This window comes from Sapajus apella, unplaced genomic scaffold (genome assembly GCF_009761245.1).
Source record: "Sapajus apella isolate SASKATOON/1434 unplaced genomic scaffold, GSC_monkey_1.0 scaffold216, whole genome shotgun sequence".
Taxonomy (NCBI): Eukaryota; Metazoa; Chordata; class Mammalia; order Primates; family Cebidae; genus Sapajus; species Sapajus apella.
The window spans coordinates 57,472-75,862 of NW_022437156.1; the positions used below are offsets into that span (position 1 = coordinate 57,472).

The 18,391-nt window shown below is 51.3% G+C and overlaps 2 protein-coding genes across 7 annotated transcripts; one reads left to right on the forward strand and one right to left on the reverse strand.

Annotated features, from left to right (window-relative positions):
* Positions 1-237: 237 nt before the first annotated feature.
* Positions 238-5,347, reverse strand: TCF19 (transcription factor 19). The gene is made up of 4 exons (XM_032270831.1): positions 4,893-5,347; positions 3,958-4,520; positions 1,264-1,825; positions 238-828 (listed from the first exon to the last, which is right to left on the reverse strand). Exons 2-4 carry the CDS (start codon positions 4,232-4,234, stop codon positions 582-584), a joined length of 1,086 nt encoding a protein of 361 aa, XP_032126722.1. The 5' UTR covers positions 4,235-4,520; positions 4,893-5,347; the 3' UTR covers positions 238-581.
* Positions 5,348-5,360: 13 nt separating this feature from the next.
* CCHCR1 (coiled-coil alpha-helical rod protein 1) lies at positions 5,361-15,958 on the forward strand. Of its 6 annotated transcripts, none has more exons than XM_032270828.1 (10): positions 5,361-5,475; positions 6,548-6,614; positions 6,692-6,905; positions 8,562-8,865; positions 12,860-13,023; positions 13,120-13,255; positions 13,419-13,529; positions 13,767-13,916; positions 15,197-15,307; positions 15,414-15,954. In XM_032270828.1, the coding sequence occupies exons 2-10, from the start codon at positions 6,599-6,601 to the stop codon at positions 15,798-15,800; spliced, it is 1,593 nt and encodes a 530-aa protein (XP_032126719.1). In that variant the 5' UTR covers positions 5,361-5,475; positions 6,548-6,598; the 3' UTR covers positions 15,801-15,954. The 6 variants fall into 6 exon arrangements, with proteins under 6 accessions (XP_032126719.1, XP_032126720.1, XP_032126718.1 ...); XM_032270829.1 differs by having other exon boundaries at positions 5,361-5,471; XM_032270827.1 differs by having other exon boundaries at positions 5,362-5,471; positions 6,482-6,614.
* The last annotated feature ends 2,433 nt before the right edge of the window (positions 15,959-18,391 follow it).

An 18,391-nucleotide genomic window follows, 5' to 3' on the forward strand; every position in this document is an offset into this window, starting at 1 on the left:
CATGGTGAAACCCCGTCTCTACTAAAACTACAAAAAATTAGCTGAGCATGGTGGCACGTGCCTGTAATCCCAGCTACTCAGGAGGCTGAGACAGGAGAATTGCCTGAACCCAGGAGGCGGAGGTTGCGATGAGCCGAGATCACGCCATTGCACTCCAGCCTGGGTAACAAGAGCGAAACTCCGTCTCAAAAAAAAAAAGAACTTCCTCTTACGGCAGGAAAGAGAAATTTTTTAAAAAACTCCCTTAGTTTTCCATTATTTGCAGGCATGGCTTTTGCAACTGATCAGTGCTCTGACTACAGATATTTTGGTGTCCGTGGCAACATGGCCTTGTAAGAATGGGAACTTCCAGCTCACTGGCAATTTCCTGGAGGTGGCAATATCTTTGGCAGGAAGCCATTTCTTCTGTCACGTTGGCCACCAGGCTCTTCTGCTCCAGGCCCTGAATGAGTCCACATCAATCCACCCTTCCCTGCAGTCATTCCCTCCTGGAAAGGGACGGGAGCATTTATCAGACCCATTTGCTCACTGCTGTGTCTACTGATGGGCAGCTGTGTCCGAGGGTGTCTTCATGGTTGACCTTAGGTCTGGATGCCAGCACGGCACCCTGGGCATCGGAAGTCAGCCTCCCTGGCAGCCTGGATGCTGCAGCCAACACAGGCCACATGGAACCAGAGGTCACAGCCATCACACTGAACCCAGGCCACTGTCTCTTCCTGGGGCAGGCAGCAACAAGGAGCTGCACAGGGCTCCCCATCCCCAACTGCAGGGGGAGCCATGGGATTGCTCCCTGGGTACTTCCGAGGACGAGGATGGCCACGTCGATTTCTGAAGGAAGTAACACAAATACAAGAGTCACTGGAAAACTGTAGGAGACGACCTAGACTTTGCCACCCTATGGCTGGTCATAGGGTGAGTCCACAGAGGCACAGTGGTCTGAGGACTAAGGTTAGCCCAGACTCTGTCTTTAAAAACACATAGGGTGGGCCTAAAAACCTCTAGTGTGAGCCTGGAAGTTCCCCATCCTTAGGCTCTAGGAGAATGGGGTTAAAGCTAGATGAATAAAAAGTAGGATGTGCCCACTCCAGCTGTTATAAACATTGCCCCCACCCCACCTCTCATTTTCTCCTGCACATATTTTTCTTTTCTTATCAGAGCTAACCCAGATCTTGCCACTCGCATCTATTCCACCTCCCAGCCTAGGGATACAAGGAATCAAAAGGCAGTAAAACACTGAGAAGGCCAAGTGAGGTCTCCACTTACCCATTGGGAGTCAGAGGGGCTTTGTCTACACGGAGTTTCTTCCTGGGCTCCATAAGAGCTGGTGGTGGGCTCTCAGGAGGCTCACTCTCATCCAGTTCTGCTAACACTTGGTGAGCAGATTTCCTCCGATTGCGTGGGGGTGGAGCAGAAGGGGTGATACCCACTTCCCCAGGTGGGATGGGAACTGGCAAGCTCTTTGGTCTACCCCCACTAGGGGAGAAGGTGAGGGGCTGGGGCCGGAGCTTGCTGAGGCTGCCAATGGAGTTCAGGATTAGTGTGGCCTTGGGGGTAGAGGAGAAGGTGCTAAGAGGCCGCTGTGGAGCCCCAAGGGAGGGCAGCATAGGACGGAAGCCAGCCCCAGCCCCAGCCTGGGCTTCTCCCCTAGACCGTGGGATGGTAATGGCAGCAAAGTCCTGAGGTTTGACTCGTACTTGTTGGAACATGAAGTAGAACTCCGAGGGGCTGGTCCCTGGGGGCCCTTCAGGGCCAAAGGTCAGGAGGTCTCCATCACTCAATTCCAGCCTGTGACCTCTTGGGATTCGGACATTATTGACCAAAGTCCCTGTTGATGGCAGGGCACCAGACAAATACGGAGGACAAAAACAGAAATAACCAGAGTCAGGCATGGAGAAATCTGGCTCTTGTCTGATTTCTGGGGAAGAACCTGAAACTGTCATCAGATTCTCCCTCACATCCTAAGCCCCTCAGCAGGTGGCAGGTACCAGGCAGTATGCTTCTTGTCAGCTGGGAACAAATCTGTATTTCTTTTTTTTTTTTTTTTTTTTGGGATGGAGTTTCGCTCTTGTTACCCAGGCCGGAGTGCAATGGCGCGATCTTGGCTCACCGCAACCTCCGCCTCCTGGGTTCAGGCAATTCTCCTGTCTCAGCCTCCTGAGTAGCTGGGATTACAGGCACGCGCCACCATGCCCAGCTAATTTTTTATATTTTTAGTAGAGACGGGGTTTCACCATGTTGACCAGGATGGTCTTGATCTCTTGACCTCATGATCCACCCGCCTCGGCCTCCCAAAGTGCTGGGATTACAGGCGTGAGCCACCGCGCCCGGCCACAAGTCTGTATTTCTTGTGCTTTCCTACAAAGGATCCCTGTCCTCACTCTCCTAAGGTCCAATTTCTTCCTTTTTTTTTGAGACGAAGTCTTGCTCTGTTGCCCAGGCTGAAGTGCAGTGGTGCAACCTCAGCTCACCACAACCTCTGCCTCCCAAATTCAAGCAATTCTCCAGCCTCAGCCTCCTGAGTAGCTAGGATCACAGGCATGCGCCACCATGCCAGGCTACTTTTATATTTTTAATAGAGATGGGGTTTCTCCATGTTGGTCAGGTTGGTCTCGAACTCTCCTGACCTCAGGTGATCCGCCTGCCTCGGCCTCCCAAAGTGCTGGGATTACAGGTGTGAGCCACTGTGCCTGGCCCCTAAGGTCCAATTTTCAACCATGCTGACTCTCCTCCAGCTCCAACTTGTTCAGATCTTAGCTCTACCACTTATAAGCTATGTGACCCTGAGCAAGCCTTTAGTTTTTTTTTTTTGCCTTTAGTTTTTTAAATTAATTAGTTAATTAATTTTTTGGCAGAGTTTCACCATGTTTCCCAGGATGGTATTGAACTCCTGAGCTCAAGTGATCCACCCACCTTGGCCTCTCAAAGTGCTGGATTACAGGTATGAGCCACCATGCCCAGCCCTGGACAAGTTTCTTAATCTCTTTGTGCCTTATTTTCCTTTACTGTAAATGAGGATATTAGTGCCCCTTACATTCAAAACACTTAAAATAGTGCCTGGCTCATAACAGTATGCACTAGATGAATGTTGGCTACTAATACCCACAACACTCCTAAAGCAGACCTCCAAGAGGAGGAGGTTTTGCCAGGGGCCAGTGGCAAAACTCAAATGTGAATCTAGGCTTTCTGAGGTTAACTGCCTCAAGTCAGGGAGAAAGACACGAGCCCAGATTATTAAAAACATTATTCAACATAGAACTGCCGTAATCCAGGAACAGAGTGCCTCAGCAAAGCTGGAAACTGAATCAAGTCTAAACTTGGCCTCTAGTGGCCCCAGAACATCCCCGCTGTGACACCTTTCTGATGATACCCCAGGTCTTGTATGAGCTAAACGGGACCAACAAGGGTCAGTCTTTCAGAGAGCTTCTGACTGTGCACACTTCTTCCCCCATTCCCGCCCCCCATGACTTTCTTTCTTTTTTTTTTTTTTTTTTTTGAGCCGGAGTTTCGCTCTTGTTACCCAGGCTGGAGTGCAATGGCGCGATCTCGGCTCACCGCAACCTCCGCCTCCCGGGTTCAGGCAATTCTCCTGCCTCAGCCTCCTGGGTAGCTGGGATTACAGGCACGCGCCACCATGCCCAGCTAATTTTTTGTATTTTTAGTAGAGACGGGGTTTCACCGTGTTGACCAGGATGGTCTCGATCTCTTGACCTCGTGATCCACCCGCCTCAGCCTCCCAAAGTGCTGGGATTACAGGCTTGAGCCACTGCGCCCGGCCCATGACTTTCTTTTAACAGCAGACTGCACACTTCTGGTGGGAAGATGAAGGTCTGGACCATGACCATCAATCCAATGTGATGGAGTATAGGAGGCAGGCAGCAGGGTCTTGTGGAGACCCTTCCTCATTCCAGCCTGGAACTTCAACAACCCAGGGGCAAAGCTGCCCTGCTTACTGCTCACCTTGGCTGCTGTGGTCTTCCAGGCTGACCCTCCAGTCATCACCCCGGGGCTCGGCATGCAGTTCGGCATGGATCCCAGAGATGAGGCCAGGCTCCTGCTGGGGCCGCAGAGCCACATCACACAGGTCGGCCCTGTGGCCCAAGCGGTAGGTGCAGCCAGCCCCGGCCGGGGGGTGAAAGGTGTAGAGATCTCCGCCTCTGCCGCCCCCTATGCGCAGCAGTTGGAAGCAGGGCAGCATGGGCGGTGCCCCCTCTGCACCACCTTCCACTTCAGGCATCCATTTCCTTTCCCACTCCTGGGCCACGCACCACTGGCTCAAGTTCGCTTCCCAGTCTGATGCAAACTTGAGTTGTGCTGTGTGCAGTTTCAACTTTAAGCACACTACCTAAGTTAGTCTAAATTCAGACTGGAAGCAGCCTAGGACTGCAAAATTTGTTGTGAAGCTGACTTGCAACTGAAAGATTCCAGGAAAGTCTCCATACAATGCAAACTCAGGAACACGTCCTACGGCACCTCACTTGAGCTGGATCCTCAGGTCGCAAAATATTTGGAGAACCTCCAATCTGCAAGGCAAGGATATTTTAGGCAGCTCTTTTGTGTGTCAGGGTGGCGGGGCGGGGAGGTCCTGTTATACAAACTGTCTACGTGCAATACGAACACATCACCTCTGTGTAATTTAGAGAAGAGCAGCTTCTTCCTATCAAGCTTGCTTATCCTAACAGAGCACTCCTGCTGGCCTGCGCCCCGATCGCTGGCCAATCCCTCACTCATAACTAGTTTGAACCCCCGAGGGCAATGAATCCACTGTCATCCCCCAAAAGGAACTGCAAACAAATCCTTAAGTTCTCCAACAAATTGGACCTAAACCTCTGCTTCCCGGCTTCTCTAGGTGGGATTAAAAACGGAAGGCGCTCCCGAGATCATGCAAGGCATACCCAGCCTTTTCCCTCGGCCTCAGCCGCGTTTCGGATCTACCCGTGCGGTGCAGTCTCCGAGTGGCCTCCTCTTCAAGCAATGCCAACCTGTGCGGGGGTCCCGGGACCCCCTGGGCTCCTCCGCGGGAGCCAACACTTCCGCAGCTGTTTGACAGCCAACAAGCCGGAGCCTGAAGGGGCGCGGCCTCGGGGCGCAGGCAGCCTACCCCTCCTTCGGAATTCCCGGGCCCGAACTTCGCGCCGAGCGAGCCCGCCCCCGTGCCGTTCCTGATTGGCCAGATCATTTGTTCTCTTTCGCGCCATTGGACGGTGCCCCAAGCCCTCCCGCCTTCTGCTTTTTCTGATTAGCTCACAGGTTTTCCCGGGTTCCCGCAGTGGGGAGGAGCCGCCTGGGCGCGGAGATTCTCTGACGCATTGAGCCCAGCTTTAGGCGGCATTGCGCCTGCGTGCACCTTTCCTGTCCCCTGAATGAAATGGAGGCGTCAGAGCGCCTGACTTGCGCAGGCGCAGTCCATGCAGAGGCGGGGCCAGGAGCCAGGCGGAGGAGGTGTGGCCAAAGCGCAATAGGGTGCTCTCGCGGTGGGTAAGGGACGTTCGGGAAGAGTCGGTTGGGGGCGGGAAGGGGCTGAGAGAGGGTGCTGGGAGGGTGTAAGGGGTCCAAAGGGGAAGGAGGCACAGGGGCCCGGTGAAGGGACAGATGAGGAGATCAGAACAGCCTTAGAGCTCAGGGGCCAACAGGGTGAAGCCTCGGTTATCTGAGGGAGCGTTGGGGGGAGAGCAGAGCCGGCTAGCAGGGGACGAGAGCGGGCTATTGAGAGATGGGGGTGAGGGTGAGGACCAGAATAATACCTTCAGAAAAAAGTAGATTAGGATATAAAAAGGGACGGGAGTAGGAAGCCCAGATTTGGATAACAAATAGATGAATGAGGGTGGGAGGGTGGGAGGAAGATCTTAAAGTGCCCGCTGTGTGTTAGGAATCTAGAAAAATCTTCCAGCAGGCATGGAAGCTGAGGGGATAGTAGAGAGAAGCTGAGAGGACAGCTCCAGGCAAGATTTGGATGAGATGTCAGGAAGCTGGCTTTTCTGCCTGGGGATCTAGGCTGCCTGGATTCCCAAGGTCCTGGGGAGGGGTCTAACCCTGCATGTGGCCACATTCACCTGGGGCCAGGCCTTGGGCCAGCTCTTTAATAGGGAAGGACCCAAGAGTCATGGCCTGGTGGTGTCTGGATGGGCTTCCCCCAGGCCTTTCTGAGCCATGGAGAGAATTCTGGAGATGGCGCTCAAGACCCCTGCACTGTGTACCTCCTTTCTCACCTTTGGCCAGGAGCAGCAGGGACCATAGAAACTTAAGGAGGAGGGTAAAGGCATTGCCCAGAATCCTGAAAGTATGAGTAAAGCCTCAGAGCCCCCTCTCGGTCTCTCAGTAAATTCTCTCCACTTTGTAGTTAGTTGCCTGGGTTCTACCAGGAACCAGGTTGAGACAAGCAAGTGAGTTTGGGGTATCTCCTACTTCTTTGGGGAAGTAGGAAAAGAGCGGAGCATCGGGTGGACCTGGCTGTAATTGAAGGATTATGACTTTGTTATTGTAGGGGATTTCTCTTTGGAAGGTGGCCTGAAAATTGAATTGGAGTGTCCTTGTTTCTCCTATTGTCCAGGGGAATATATATGGCTGGAGACAGAATCTAGAGCCTTCAAATAATGTGAAGATGTTTCCACCTTCAGGTCAGTGGGACCAGGCAAGGGGAGTGGTGGTTGCCTCTGCCTGGGAAACTGACCATCTTTGCTTTTGTAATTCTCAGGTTCCACTGGGCTGATTCCCCCCTCCCACTTTCAAACTCGGCCCCTTTCAACTCTACCAAAAATGGCTCCCACCTGGCTCGCAGACATTCCCCTGGTCCAACCCCCAGGCTATCAAGATGTCTCAGAGAGGCGGACAGACACCCAAAGACCTCAAGTGACGATGTGGGAACGGGATGTTGCCAGTAACAGACAGGAACCAGGGCAGAGAGGCAGGTAGGGATCCATCCTTGCCATTTTCTCTGGCTTGCTTGCTAATGAGCCTTCCTCACTGGAATATCTTACCCTGTTTTGGCCAGTGTTTCCATAACTTACTCATTTTTATGTAAGCAATTACTAGTGCCTACAGTGCATAAATAATAAAGCAACGTGCTAGGTGCTAGGGATGGGGATAACAATAGTGAATATGACAAACGTGACTTGAATTTGTCATTAATAAGGAACCTAAAACCCTAAGAGGGGAGATAGATTGACCACCAGCTGATTATAAAGCGTAGCATGAGGCAAGACGAAGAAGTGCAAACTGGAAGTAGAGACCCAGCACTGTGGCGGTGTGGGTTGACTCTGATGGAAGAAAGCCTTTACAGAGGACATGCTATGGGAGCTGGCCATGCTGTCTGTCGTATTGTCTGTAAACATTCTCATTCTTGCTTCATGTGCCTTTTCCCAGATGTACTAGGATATCATTCTGCCATTTTGCTCCAGAGTAGGATTACATTAGAAGCAGCAGCATGATAAAGAAGGAGGAATACTAGACTGGGTGTCGGGAGACAGAGACTCTGCTTCTAGTTTGGCTACCAGCTAGAGGACATCTGGCAAGTCACTTAATTTCCCTAGACTACAGATCCCTGCTACTTTTTAAAAAAAAAAAAAAAAAAGAAAGAAAGAAAAAGCCAGGTATGGCAGCTCACACCTATAATCCTAGCACTTTGGGAGCTGAGGCAGGAGGATCCCTTGAGCCCAGGAGTTCAAGACCAGGCTGGGCAACAAAGTGAGACTCTGTCTCCACAGAAAATAATTAGCTGGCTGTGGTTGCATGCATCTGTAGTCCCAGCTACTCGGGAGGCTAAGGTGGTAGGACTGCTTGAGCTCAGGAGTTCAAAGAGGCAGTGACTTACGATCCAGCCACTGGATCGTGCTGCACTGAAGCCTGGGTGACAGAGTGATGCCCTGTCTCTAAAAACAACAACAATCTCCTGTGGTCCAGGGTCTCAGAGAGAGAGCTGCCTCAGGAGCCATGTTCCAAACTGGATTAAACTTTACGTGACATTGGTAGATGATATTCTCCAAAGGTTGGCACTATGTTATTTATGTCCTGTTCTCTCCGACGCCTCATAAAGTATACCTAACACTCGATAAATGCCTTTAACTAGCACCTGGCCTCACCATATTGATACTGGTAGCTCATGACCTTTTTATGCCCATTCCTTCCTCAAACTTCTTGCCCTTAAATCAGAATTCAGAAGTCTCTGTGTGTTCGTCCAACTTTTCCACTTAAAATGTGTGGCCTAAAAATGAAAAAATAAATAAGACAAACACCAAAAAACAAAAAGAATGTGGTGGCCTAATGGTACACACGTTTGATGTTGAATCTGCCTGTATGTAGCGCTCTCTAGAGAGATCATGTTTCAGGATCTCAGCCAGACTTTAGGTCCTGTGAGTCCAGGCACTGGACTTAACATGCTCAATAGGGCTTTGATGAATGATGATGATATAGGTGCAGACATCCCCATGCCCCAGCTTCAGCACCCCCTTCACCTCCCAACACGAGTGCAGAGGGGTCCTCTTTTGCTTCTCCTGGCTATGTTTATGCTCTCACCTATCCTTCCATCTCTGGAGACAAGTTTCATCTGCACTAACTTGTCTTTGAAGGTGCCGGGAGTTGGAGGGGTCACAGGCCCTGAGCCAGCAGGCTGAGCTGATCTCTCGGCAGCTGCAAGAGCTACGGCGGCTAGAGGAGGAGGTCCGGCTCCTGCGAGAGACCTCGCTGCAGCAGAAGATGAGGCTAGAGGCCCAGGCCATGGAGCTGGAGGCTCTGGCACGGGCGGAGAAGGCTGGCCGAGCCGAGGCCGAGGGCCTACGTGCTGCTTTGGCTGGGGCTGAGGTCGTCCGGAAGAACTTGGAAGAGGGGAGTCAGCGGGAGCTGGAAGAGGTTCAGAGGCTGCACCAAGAGCAGGTGAATCCAGAGGTGGAAAGGATTCAAATTCATAATGGAGAGCTGGGCAGTAGCTTCCAAGCAAGGATTGCAGAAAAGACTCCCCCATGAGTAGTAAGTAGTGGAATGATGAGACCTTTGGTGAAAGGAAACACACATGGCCTAGAAAGATGGAGAACTTGGGTGCTTTGATCTTAATTCAGATTCCACTTTTTCCCTGAGACTCAGGTGGCCTCCCACCACTTGAAGCCCTCCTTTCCTTTCTAGTAGGAAGTAGTTTGCCTCCCTACTTTACTGCAGGTACCAGTTCATTGGGGGTATTGTGGAGGGCAGTGAGGAAGGTTGGTAAGGAGGCTATGGTGGACCGGGATACAGATTATTCAGTCCACAGTGCTTACTCTTTGCCATCTATGAGACTTAGTGACCAAATTAGCCTGAGTCCTGGCTTCGTGGATGAAGCTGACAGCCTTGTGGGGATACACTCATCTATATTTAATTTAATCATAAGTAATTGCAATTGGGGAGAATGCCTCGAAGGACTAGAGAGCACTAACTTGGTCTGGGGTTCAGGGAATGCCGCTATAACCAGTCAACATTTCTTTTTTTTTTTTTTTTTTTGAGGGGGGTTTTCGCTGTTGTTGCCCAGACTGGAGTGCAATGGCACGATCTCGGCTCACCGCAACCTCCACCTGCTGGGTTCAAGCAATTCTCCTGCCTCAGCCTCCCGAGTAGCTGGGACTACAGGCAAGCACCATCATGCCCAGCTAATTTTTGTATTTTTAGTAGAGACGAGGTTTCACCTTGTTGACCAGGATGGTCTCGATCTCTTGACCTCGTGATCCACCCGCCTCGGCCTCCCAAAGTGCTGGGATTATAGGCGTGAGCCACCGCGCCTGGCAACCAGTCAACATTTCAAGAAAAGTAACCATAGGGCTGGGCATGGGCGGCTCACACCTGTAATTCCAGCATTTTGGAAGGCTGAAGTGGGTGGATCACAAGGTCCGGAGTTCAAGACCAGCCTGGCCAAAATGGTGAAACCCCGTCTCTACTAAAAATACAAAAATTAGCTGGGTGTGGTGGTGCATGCCTGTAATCCCAGCTGCTTGGGAGGCTGAGGCAGGAGAATCGCTTAAACCTGGAAGGTGGAGGTTGTAGTCAGCCAAGATCACGCCACTGCACTTCAGCCTGGGCAACAGAGCTAGACTCCATCTCAAAAAAATAAAAAAAATAAAGAAACCATAAAGGAACTGGGAGAAAACAAGGGAGAATTGAATTCCTTATAACCTTGTAGTGTACAAGGCCTTTCTACCTGTGAGTCAAAATCCAAAATCTAGAAGCCATAAAGGAAAAGATCGACCCATTGACTTTATAACATGAACATTAGGAGTGGCAAAAACAAAACAAAACAAAACAAAAAACCCCATATTTATAGCTCAGATTACAAGAAAAGGGTACTATCCCTAATACATAATATGTGCATAGAAATTGGTAATGGAAAGACCAGCAGTCCAATCAGAAAATGGACAAATAGCCGGGCGCGGTGGCTCAAGCCTGTAATCCCAGCACTTTGGGAGGCCGAGGCGGGTGGATCACGAGGTCAAGAGATTGAGACCATCCTGGTCAACATGATGAAACCCCGTCTCTACTAAAAATACAAAAATTAGCTGGGCATGGTGGCGCGTGCCTGTAATCCCTGCTACTCAGGAGGCTGAGGCAGGGGAATTGCCTGAACCCAGGAGGCGGAGGTTGCGGTGAGCCGAGATCGCGCCATTGCACTCCAGCCTGGGTAACAAGAGCGAAACTCCGTCTCAAAAAAAGAAAATGGACAAAGGAGATTCATGAAAGAAATTTAGCAATAAGAAGTTAGGCCAGGCACGGTGGCTCATGCCTCTAATCCCAGCACTTTGGGAGGCTGAGGCTGGTAGATCAGTTGAGGCCAGGAGTTCAAGACCAGTCTGACCAACATGACGATACCCAGTCTCTACAAAAAAATACAAAAATTAGCCAGGTATGGTGGCAGGTGCCTGTAATCCCCCAGCTTCTTGGGAGGCTGAGGCAGGAGAATTGCTTAAACCTGGGAGGCGGAGGTTACGATGAGGTGAGATCACTACTCTCCAGCCTGGGCAGCAGAGCAAGACTAAAAACCAGCTACCATTTGTGCTGAATAGGAGCTGGCCAGTGAAGAGGTGTGTGGGGTGCAGTGGTAGCTGGTGAACACTCAGCAGGACAGCAGGTAGAGGTGGGGACAGGAGGAGGCCAGAAGGCTGGAGCACAGAGATGAAGACCCTGAGTGTGCTGCAGAGCACAGGACCCAGGCCTTGGTCAGTTCAGAACTTGATACTTTCCCTTAAGAGTAATGAGCAGGCTGGGCACAGTGGCTCATATCTATAATCCCAGCACTTAGGGAGGCCAAGGTGGAAGGATTACTTGAGCCCAGTAGTTTGAGACTATGCTGGGCAACAAAGTGAGACCCCCGTGTCTATTTTATAAAAGAAATTAGGGCCTGGCATGGTGGCTCACACCTGTAATGCCAACACTTTGGGAAGCGAAAGTGGGTGAATCACTTGAGATCAGGAGTTCGAGACCAGCCTGGCCAACATGGTGAAACCTCATCTCTACTAAAAATATAAAAATTAGCCAGATGTGGTGGCTCATGCCTATAATCCCAGCTACTCAGGAGGCTGAGGCAGGAGAATCGCTTGAACCTGGGAGGCAAAGGTTGCGGTGAGCTGAGATCCAGCCTGGACAACAAAGTGAAACTCCATCACCAGCAACAAAAAAAAGAAAAAAAATTTTTTTAAGTAATAAGTAACTGTTGAAAGGCTTTAAGCAGGGAAATGACATGATTAGATTTACATATTATGTCTTAAAAGTTTTGTGATTTATGTCACCCAAATTAACTATTGTATGGAGACGGGGCTAGAGGAGGGAGACCTGGAAGCAGAGTGGCTACTCTGCTCTCCTTCCCAGTCCATCCCATGACTCTTGGTGGCTCTGACACCCCTACAACCCTTTGAGGTGCCATGAGCAAAAGACAAAATTCCTCCTTTTCCTTCCTGTATGGCCCAACAGATGGTAACACATACACATAAGCAAGACATGATCAGGGCTAAGTGCTCAGGAGTACGTGACCAGCTGAGGGGCAGAGTAGGGTGGTGGGGGGAATTAGAGAGCACAGCGAGGCCATCCTGAGGAGGGGCTATTGCCTGAGGTCTATAGAGCGAGGAGGGGCCACTGTCTGGTTCTCAGCAGACTCACTGTGGCTAGAGCGGGGAGCAGTGGGAGAGCCTCCAGGAGTGAGCTCAGGAGGCAGGCAGAGGCCGGGTCACCCAGCCCGCAGGCGTTGAGAGGCACCTGGGTTTTGTTCTGAATGCGGTGATAAGCCACCAAGGATTTGTAAAGACTCGTTAGGAGATGGTTGCTGTGGCCCAGGCAAGAGATAAAGGTAGCTTACCTTGGGTTGGTGGCAGTGGAGACAGAGAGAGGTGAAGATATGTTTTGGAGGAGATCTGACAAGAGCTCCTGATGGGTTGTGGGGCAACTGTGGAGAGTGAGTTACCAACTCTCCATTTATGGTTGTTTTTTCGTTTTTTTTTGAGACAGAGTCTCACTGTCGCCTAGGCTAGAATTGCAGTGGTGGGATCTTGGCTCACTTCAACCTCTGCCTCCTGGGTTGGAGCAATTCTCCTGCCTCAGCTTCACGAGTAGCTGGGATTACAGGTGTATACCACCAAGCCTGGCTAATTTTTGTATTTTTGGTAGAGACAGGGTTTCACCATGTTGGCCAGGCTGGTCTTGAACACCTGACCTCAGGTGATCCACCCACCTCAGCCTCCCAGAGTGTTGGGATTACAGGCGTGAGCCACTGCACCCAGCCAACAGCTCTCCATTTGCTATGCACAATTGGGTGATTGGTTGGGTCCTTCTCTAAGGTCACAGAAAGTGGGAGTGAAGGGAACAAGGAAGGCCCCCATGTGGGGTCGAGCCCCTGCTGAGCCCCCTCTTCTTTCCGTAGCTGTCCTCTTTGACACAGGCTCACCAGGAGGCTCTTTCCAGTTTGACCAGCAAGGCCGAGGGCTTGGAGAAGTCTCTGAGTAGTCTGGAAACCAGGAGGTCAGGGGAAGCCAAGGAGCTGGCCGAGGCTCAGAGGGAGGCCGAGCTGCTTCGGAAGCAACTGAGGTAGGTGGGCAGACACCAGGGGGACCAGCAGTTGGTGATGTGGTGGGTCTGCAGGGCGCCCCACTGGTGGCTGTTCCATTCATACCCCAACGCTAGCAAGACCCAGGACGACTTGGAGGCTCAGGTGACCCTGGTTGAGAATCTAAGAAAATATGTTGGGGAACAAGTCCCTCCTGAGGTTCACAGCCAGACATGGGAACCGGAGCGACAGAAGCTTCTGGAAACCGTGCAGGTGAGAGTGCAGGACTGCATCTGTGTGGGGACTTGGGGATCAGGTGGGGGGGAGCAAGTGTGGCCCTCGGAGGAACGTGTATAGAGTATAGCCCCCAGGAGAGAAGGTGGTACCTGAGGTGGCATGGACGCCCTACAGAGGCGCTGCTTCCCTCCACCCACAGCACTTGCAGGAGGACCGGGATGGCCTGCACGCCACTGCGGAGCTGCTGCAGGTGCGAGTGCAGAGCCTCACGCACATCCTCGCCCTGCAGGAGGAGGAGCTGACAAGGAAGGTACAGCCTGACCCCCAGCCCCTCACCCTCAGCCGCATCCTGCACCTACTGTCCCCCTGCTCCCTCCCTGTGGGCGGGAGGGGTCAGTATGCCCCAGAACCTGCTTGGATCTCTTTCTTCCTGTGAACTCCTTGCTGTAACTCATGTTGCCCAGGCAGGACAGGAGAAACAAAGACACCACCTCCCTCCTCTCCTCCCCCAGGAGTCCATACGTTCCTCTTGCTGCTTCTCCTTCAGGTTCAACCTTCAGATTCCCTGGAACCTGAGTTTACCAGGAAGTGCCAGTCCCTGCTGAACCGCTGGCGGGAGAAGGTGTTTGCCCTCATGGTGCAGCTAAAGGCCCAGGAGCTGGAACACAGCAACTCTGTTAAGCAGCTGAAGGGACAGGTCACTGCACTCTCTTTTCTCCCTGTATTCCCTCCCAGCACCTTGCTCCTTCCATAAGGGTGGCATCCATTCAACCAGTGTTTATTGAGTGGTTACCACATGCTGAGCATGCAGCCCTGAACAAAACCGAAATGTGGAGCCTGCCTTCTAGAGCAGAGACACAGAACATGCAAGTAAGCAGGTAACATTGAGTATTATGTGTGCTATACAGAAAGTTTCAAGCCGGTGCAGTGGTCACGCCTGTAATGCCAACACTTTGGTCTCAAACTCCTGATCTCAGATGATTTGCCTGCCTCAGCCTCCCAAAGTGATGGGATTACAGGTGGAGCCACCGTGCCAAGCTGAGTAATGGCAATAGTTTGGGAGACTGAAGCAGGTGGACCACTTGAGGTCAGGAGTTGGAGACCAGCCTGGGAAACATGAAATCCTGTCTCTACTAAAAATATAAAAAGTTAGCCAGGCATGGTGGCTTATGCCTGTAGTCCCAGCTACTGTGGAGGCTGAGGTGGAGGATCACCTGAGCACAGGAGATCAAGGCCACGGTGAGCTGTGATCCCATCACTGCACTCTAGCCTGGGTGACAAAGTGAGATCCTGTCTCAAAAAAAAGAAAGTAGTAAGAAAGAATCAAAAGATAATGTGATGGAGAGACTGTGGGGTGGGTCAGCCTCAGGTAGGATGGTTGGGGACAGCCTCTCTGAGGAGGTGACAGCATCTGAGGAGGGTGGCATTGTCAGTTGGTGGGTCCTGTGGGGTGAGTCAAGGGCTAGTCCCATGTTCAAGGGGGTACATGGAACGTGGAACATGGAAGGAACACTGGGTTCCATTCTCAGGAACCTAAGCTTCGGTCTCCTGCGTGGCGTTCTTTCTTTTTCTTTTTTCTTTTTTTATTCTTTTGAGAAGGAGTCTCTCTCTGTCACCCAGGCTGGAGTGCAGTGGTGTAATCTCAGCTCACTGCAACCTCCACCTCCTGGGTTCAAGCGATTCTTCTGCCTCAGCTTCCTGAGTAGCTGGGTCTACAGGCAGGTACCACCACACCCAGCTAATTTTTCTATTTTTTGTAGAGATGGGGTTTCACCATGTTGGCCAGGCTGCTCTTGAACTCCTAACCTCAAGTGATCCATCTGCCTCAGCCTCCCAAAGTGTTGGGATTACAGGCGTGAGCCACCTCTCCTGGCCCCTGCATGGCATTCTTACAGAGATCTCTGCACCTGCCACTTTGCTTCCAGTGCCCCCCTTTTAGCTCTAGAAGGCCTTGCCCAGCTCCCTCTCCTCTCCCAGGTGGCCTCACTCCAGGAACAAGTGACAGCCCAGAGCCAGGAGCAGGCCATCCTGCAGCGATCCCTGCAGGACAAAGCCGCAGAGGCAGAGGTGGAGCGGATGGGTGCCAAGGTTGGTGTCTGAGCCCAGTAGAGACTCCGGGAGGGCAGGGGAGCCACTTGTCTGGGGCTGCCCCCAGGACTCGGAGAGACCCTGTCCTTTGCTGCATCCTCCCCAGGCCTTGCAGTTGGAGCTGAGCCGTGCTCAGGAGGCCCGGCGCTGGTGGCAGCAGCAGACAGCCTCTGCCGAGGAACAGCTGAGGCTTGTGGTCAATGCTGTCAGCAGGTATCAGGGATGGAGGGGTGGATGGAGTACTGTTTCTGCCACTTCAGCTTCCCGGAACCTCAGTCAAGAGGGGATGGAAAGCTGGCCACTGGAGGCTACAGGGAGGCTACAGGGCTGGGCACATTTAGCCCTATCAAAGTTCCTGTGTTTGTTTCTTTTCCTGGGGCAGCCCCCTCTGCATTCATACCTGATTACTTGTTATGAATTCCCTGTTGCATGTTGGGCTGGAGGTGAGGCCTTGCTTCCTCCTGCAGTTCAGTCTAGTAATGGCTTGAGCTAAACAGAGCACCTGGGAGGATCTTCACTTGCAGCATTGTTCAGGGATGGAGAGTGTGGACACTTCATCATACTCCTTTCCTTTTCTAAAATTTTACAGGCATTCCCTGTTTCACTGCAGAAAATTTAGTCTGTCTATTTATTTATTTTTTTGAGACGGAGTTTTGCTCTTGTTACCCAGGCTGGAGTGCAATGGCACGATCTCGGCTCACCGCAACCTCCGCCTCCTAGGTTCAGGCAATTCTCCTGCCTCAGCCTCCTGAGTAGCAGGGATTACAGGCATGCGCCACCATGCCCAGCTAATTTTCTGTATTTTTAGTAGAGACGGGGTTTCACCATGTTGACCAGGATGGTCTCGATCTCTTGACCTCGTGATCCACCCGCCTCGGCCTCCCAAAGTGCTGGGATTACAGGTGTGAGCCACCGCGCCCGGCTTTTTTATTTATTTACTTACTTTGAGACAGAGTCTCGCTCTGTCATGCAGGCTTGAGTGCAGTGGTGCAATCTCAGCTCACTGCAACCTCCGCCTCCCAGGTTCAAGTGATTCCCCTGCCTCAGCCTCCCGAGTAGCTGAGAATACAGGTGCCCAGCACCATGCCCAGCTGATTTTTTTTTTTTGGAGGGGGGGAGATAGAGAGTTGCTCTATCACCCAGGCTGGAGTGCAGTGGTATGATCTCGGCTCACTGCAACCTCCACCTCCCAGGTTCAAGCAATTCCCCTGCCTCAGCTGCCTGAATAGCTGGGACTTGGGACTACAGGCATATTTCACCCTGCCCAGCTATTTTTTTTTTTTTGTATTTTAGTAGAGATGGGGTTTCGCCATCTTGCCCAGGCTGGTCTCAAACTCCTGAGCTCAGGCAGTCCGCCCACCTTGGCCTCCCAAAGTGCTAGGATTACAGGCATGAGCCACCGCACCTGGCCTAATTTTTGTATTTTTGGTAGAGACAGGGTTTCACCATGTTAACCAGGCTGGTCTTGAACTCCTGAACTCAGATGACCACCCACCTCAGCCTCCCAGAATGTTGGGATTACAGGCGTGAGCCACTGTGCCCGGCCTAGTCTAATTATTTACAGCTTTGTACTTACTTGGTTACTAGATATTCCCTCTAAAATGTAAGCCAGTTAGTTTCCTTCTAAATCAATTGCCACCCTTTGTCTATCATACCAACTTCCTAGCTGTTTCATTACCAACAATTGTTCTGTGACCTTCAGAAAAACCCCTAAGGATCCAGCAAAGCTTCTTTGTGCCGGTCGTGACTTCCCCTCAGCCTTAGACATTGAGATACCCAAGGCAGGCAGTTCTTAGCACAGTGTCTGGCTTGTAAATGTTTATTGTTATCTTTGAGGCTCTTCTTGATGGGTTAGATAATTTAGATAATTTTTGGTTTAGCGAAATTAACATGCAGGACGAGTTCTTGCCCACCACTTCCTTCTCTTGGATTTGTACCTTGGGAACTGATTCAGCTTAAAAAATTATGAAAAATTTCAAACATGCATGGAATTAGACTAGTTATGATGACCTGCCACCTAGGTTCAGTCCGTTGCATGTGCCTCCCATCTCCAGAACAGAAAGATGTTCTGTGGACAACGTTTGACTTTGGTACCAGGCGATCACAGAAATGGTTCTGTGTAGTGATGCACTGCCAAAAGTCCTCCAGGCTTAAAGCAGTCCAAACTGGGATTGTTGCTGGGTTTATTAGATTGTCTCTAGGTCATTGGAGACTTCATTAGAAAATGGCTTTAATAAGAGCTGTGGTAGGTGTTGGAAGCATCTATTCAAACAGTTTCCAGATCAAAGTGATCTTTGCTGTGCTGCTGGGAATACAACTGCCAGCCTTCATCATCATGTGTTTTTCTGTGGGTGCAGACCTGAACTCTATGAGGAAACCCCAGCCGGGCCCTAGACACTCCCTTGGCCTCCTCCCAGGGTCTATTTAAGCTGCTCAGTTTTCATGAGCCAGGTTGGTCCTGCTTTTGGCACAGCCAGCTGGTAAAAGCTGGTAAAGCACGTGGACCTGCCCATCATTGGTGCTAGAGGATCGACACCCCTGGGCTTGTTGGAGAGGATAACTTTTGTTTTGTTTTGTTTTGTTTTGTGAGACAGAGTCTTGCTCTGTCACATAGGCTTGAGTGCAGGGGTGCAATCTTGACTCACTGCAACTTCTACCTCCCAGGTTCAAGTGCTTCAGCCTCCCGAGTAGCTGGGATTACAGGTGCACACCACCATGCCCAGCTAACTTTTGTATTTTTAGTAGAGACAGAGTTTCACCATGTTGGCCAGGCTGGTCTCCAATTCCTGACTTAAGGTGATCCTCCTGCCTCAGCCTCCCAAAGTGCTGGTATTACAGGCGGGAGCCCCCGCCCCTGCCAGAGAGGATGACTTTGATCTTTGATGCGTAATCGTGAGCAAAGCACAGGTTGTGAGAAATAAGTTTAACAGTTTGCTTGAAAAGATACAGTCAGGGCTGGGTGCGGTGGCTCAAGCCTGTAATCCCAGCACTTTGGGAGGCCAAGGCGGGTGGATCACGAGGTCAAGAGATCGAGACCATCCTGGTCAACACGGTGAAACCCTGTCTCTACTAAAAATACAAAAA

Coding starts and splice junctions, on each gene's coding strand:
- TCF19 (XM_032270831.1), bottom strand. CDS start 4,234: ATGCCTGAAGTGGAAGGTGGTGCAGAGGGGGCACCGCCCATGCTGCCC. Junction 1,826..3,957: donor GGAAGACCACAGCAGCCAAG/GTGAGCAGTAAG, acceptor TGCCATCAACAG/GGACTTTGGTCAATAATGTC. Junction 829..1,263: donor GCCCCTCTGACTCCCAATGG/GTAAGTGGAGAC, acceptor TACTTCCTTCAG/AAATCGACGTGGCCATCCTC.
- CCHCR1 (XM_032270824.1), top strand. CDS start 6,035: ATGTGGCCACATTCACCTGGGGCCAGGCCTTGGGCCAGCTCTTTAATA. Junction 13,256..13,418: donor AGCTTCTGGAAACCGTGCAG/GTGAGAGTGCAG, acceptor CTCCACCCACAG/CACTTGCAGGAGGACCGGGA. Junction 13,530..13,766: donor AGGAGGAGCTGACAAGGAAG/GTACAGCCTGAC, acceptor CTTCTCCTTCAG/GTTCAACCTTCAGATTCCCT.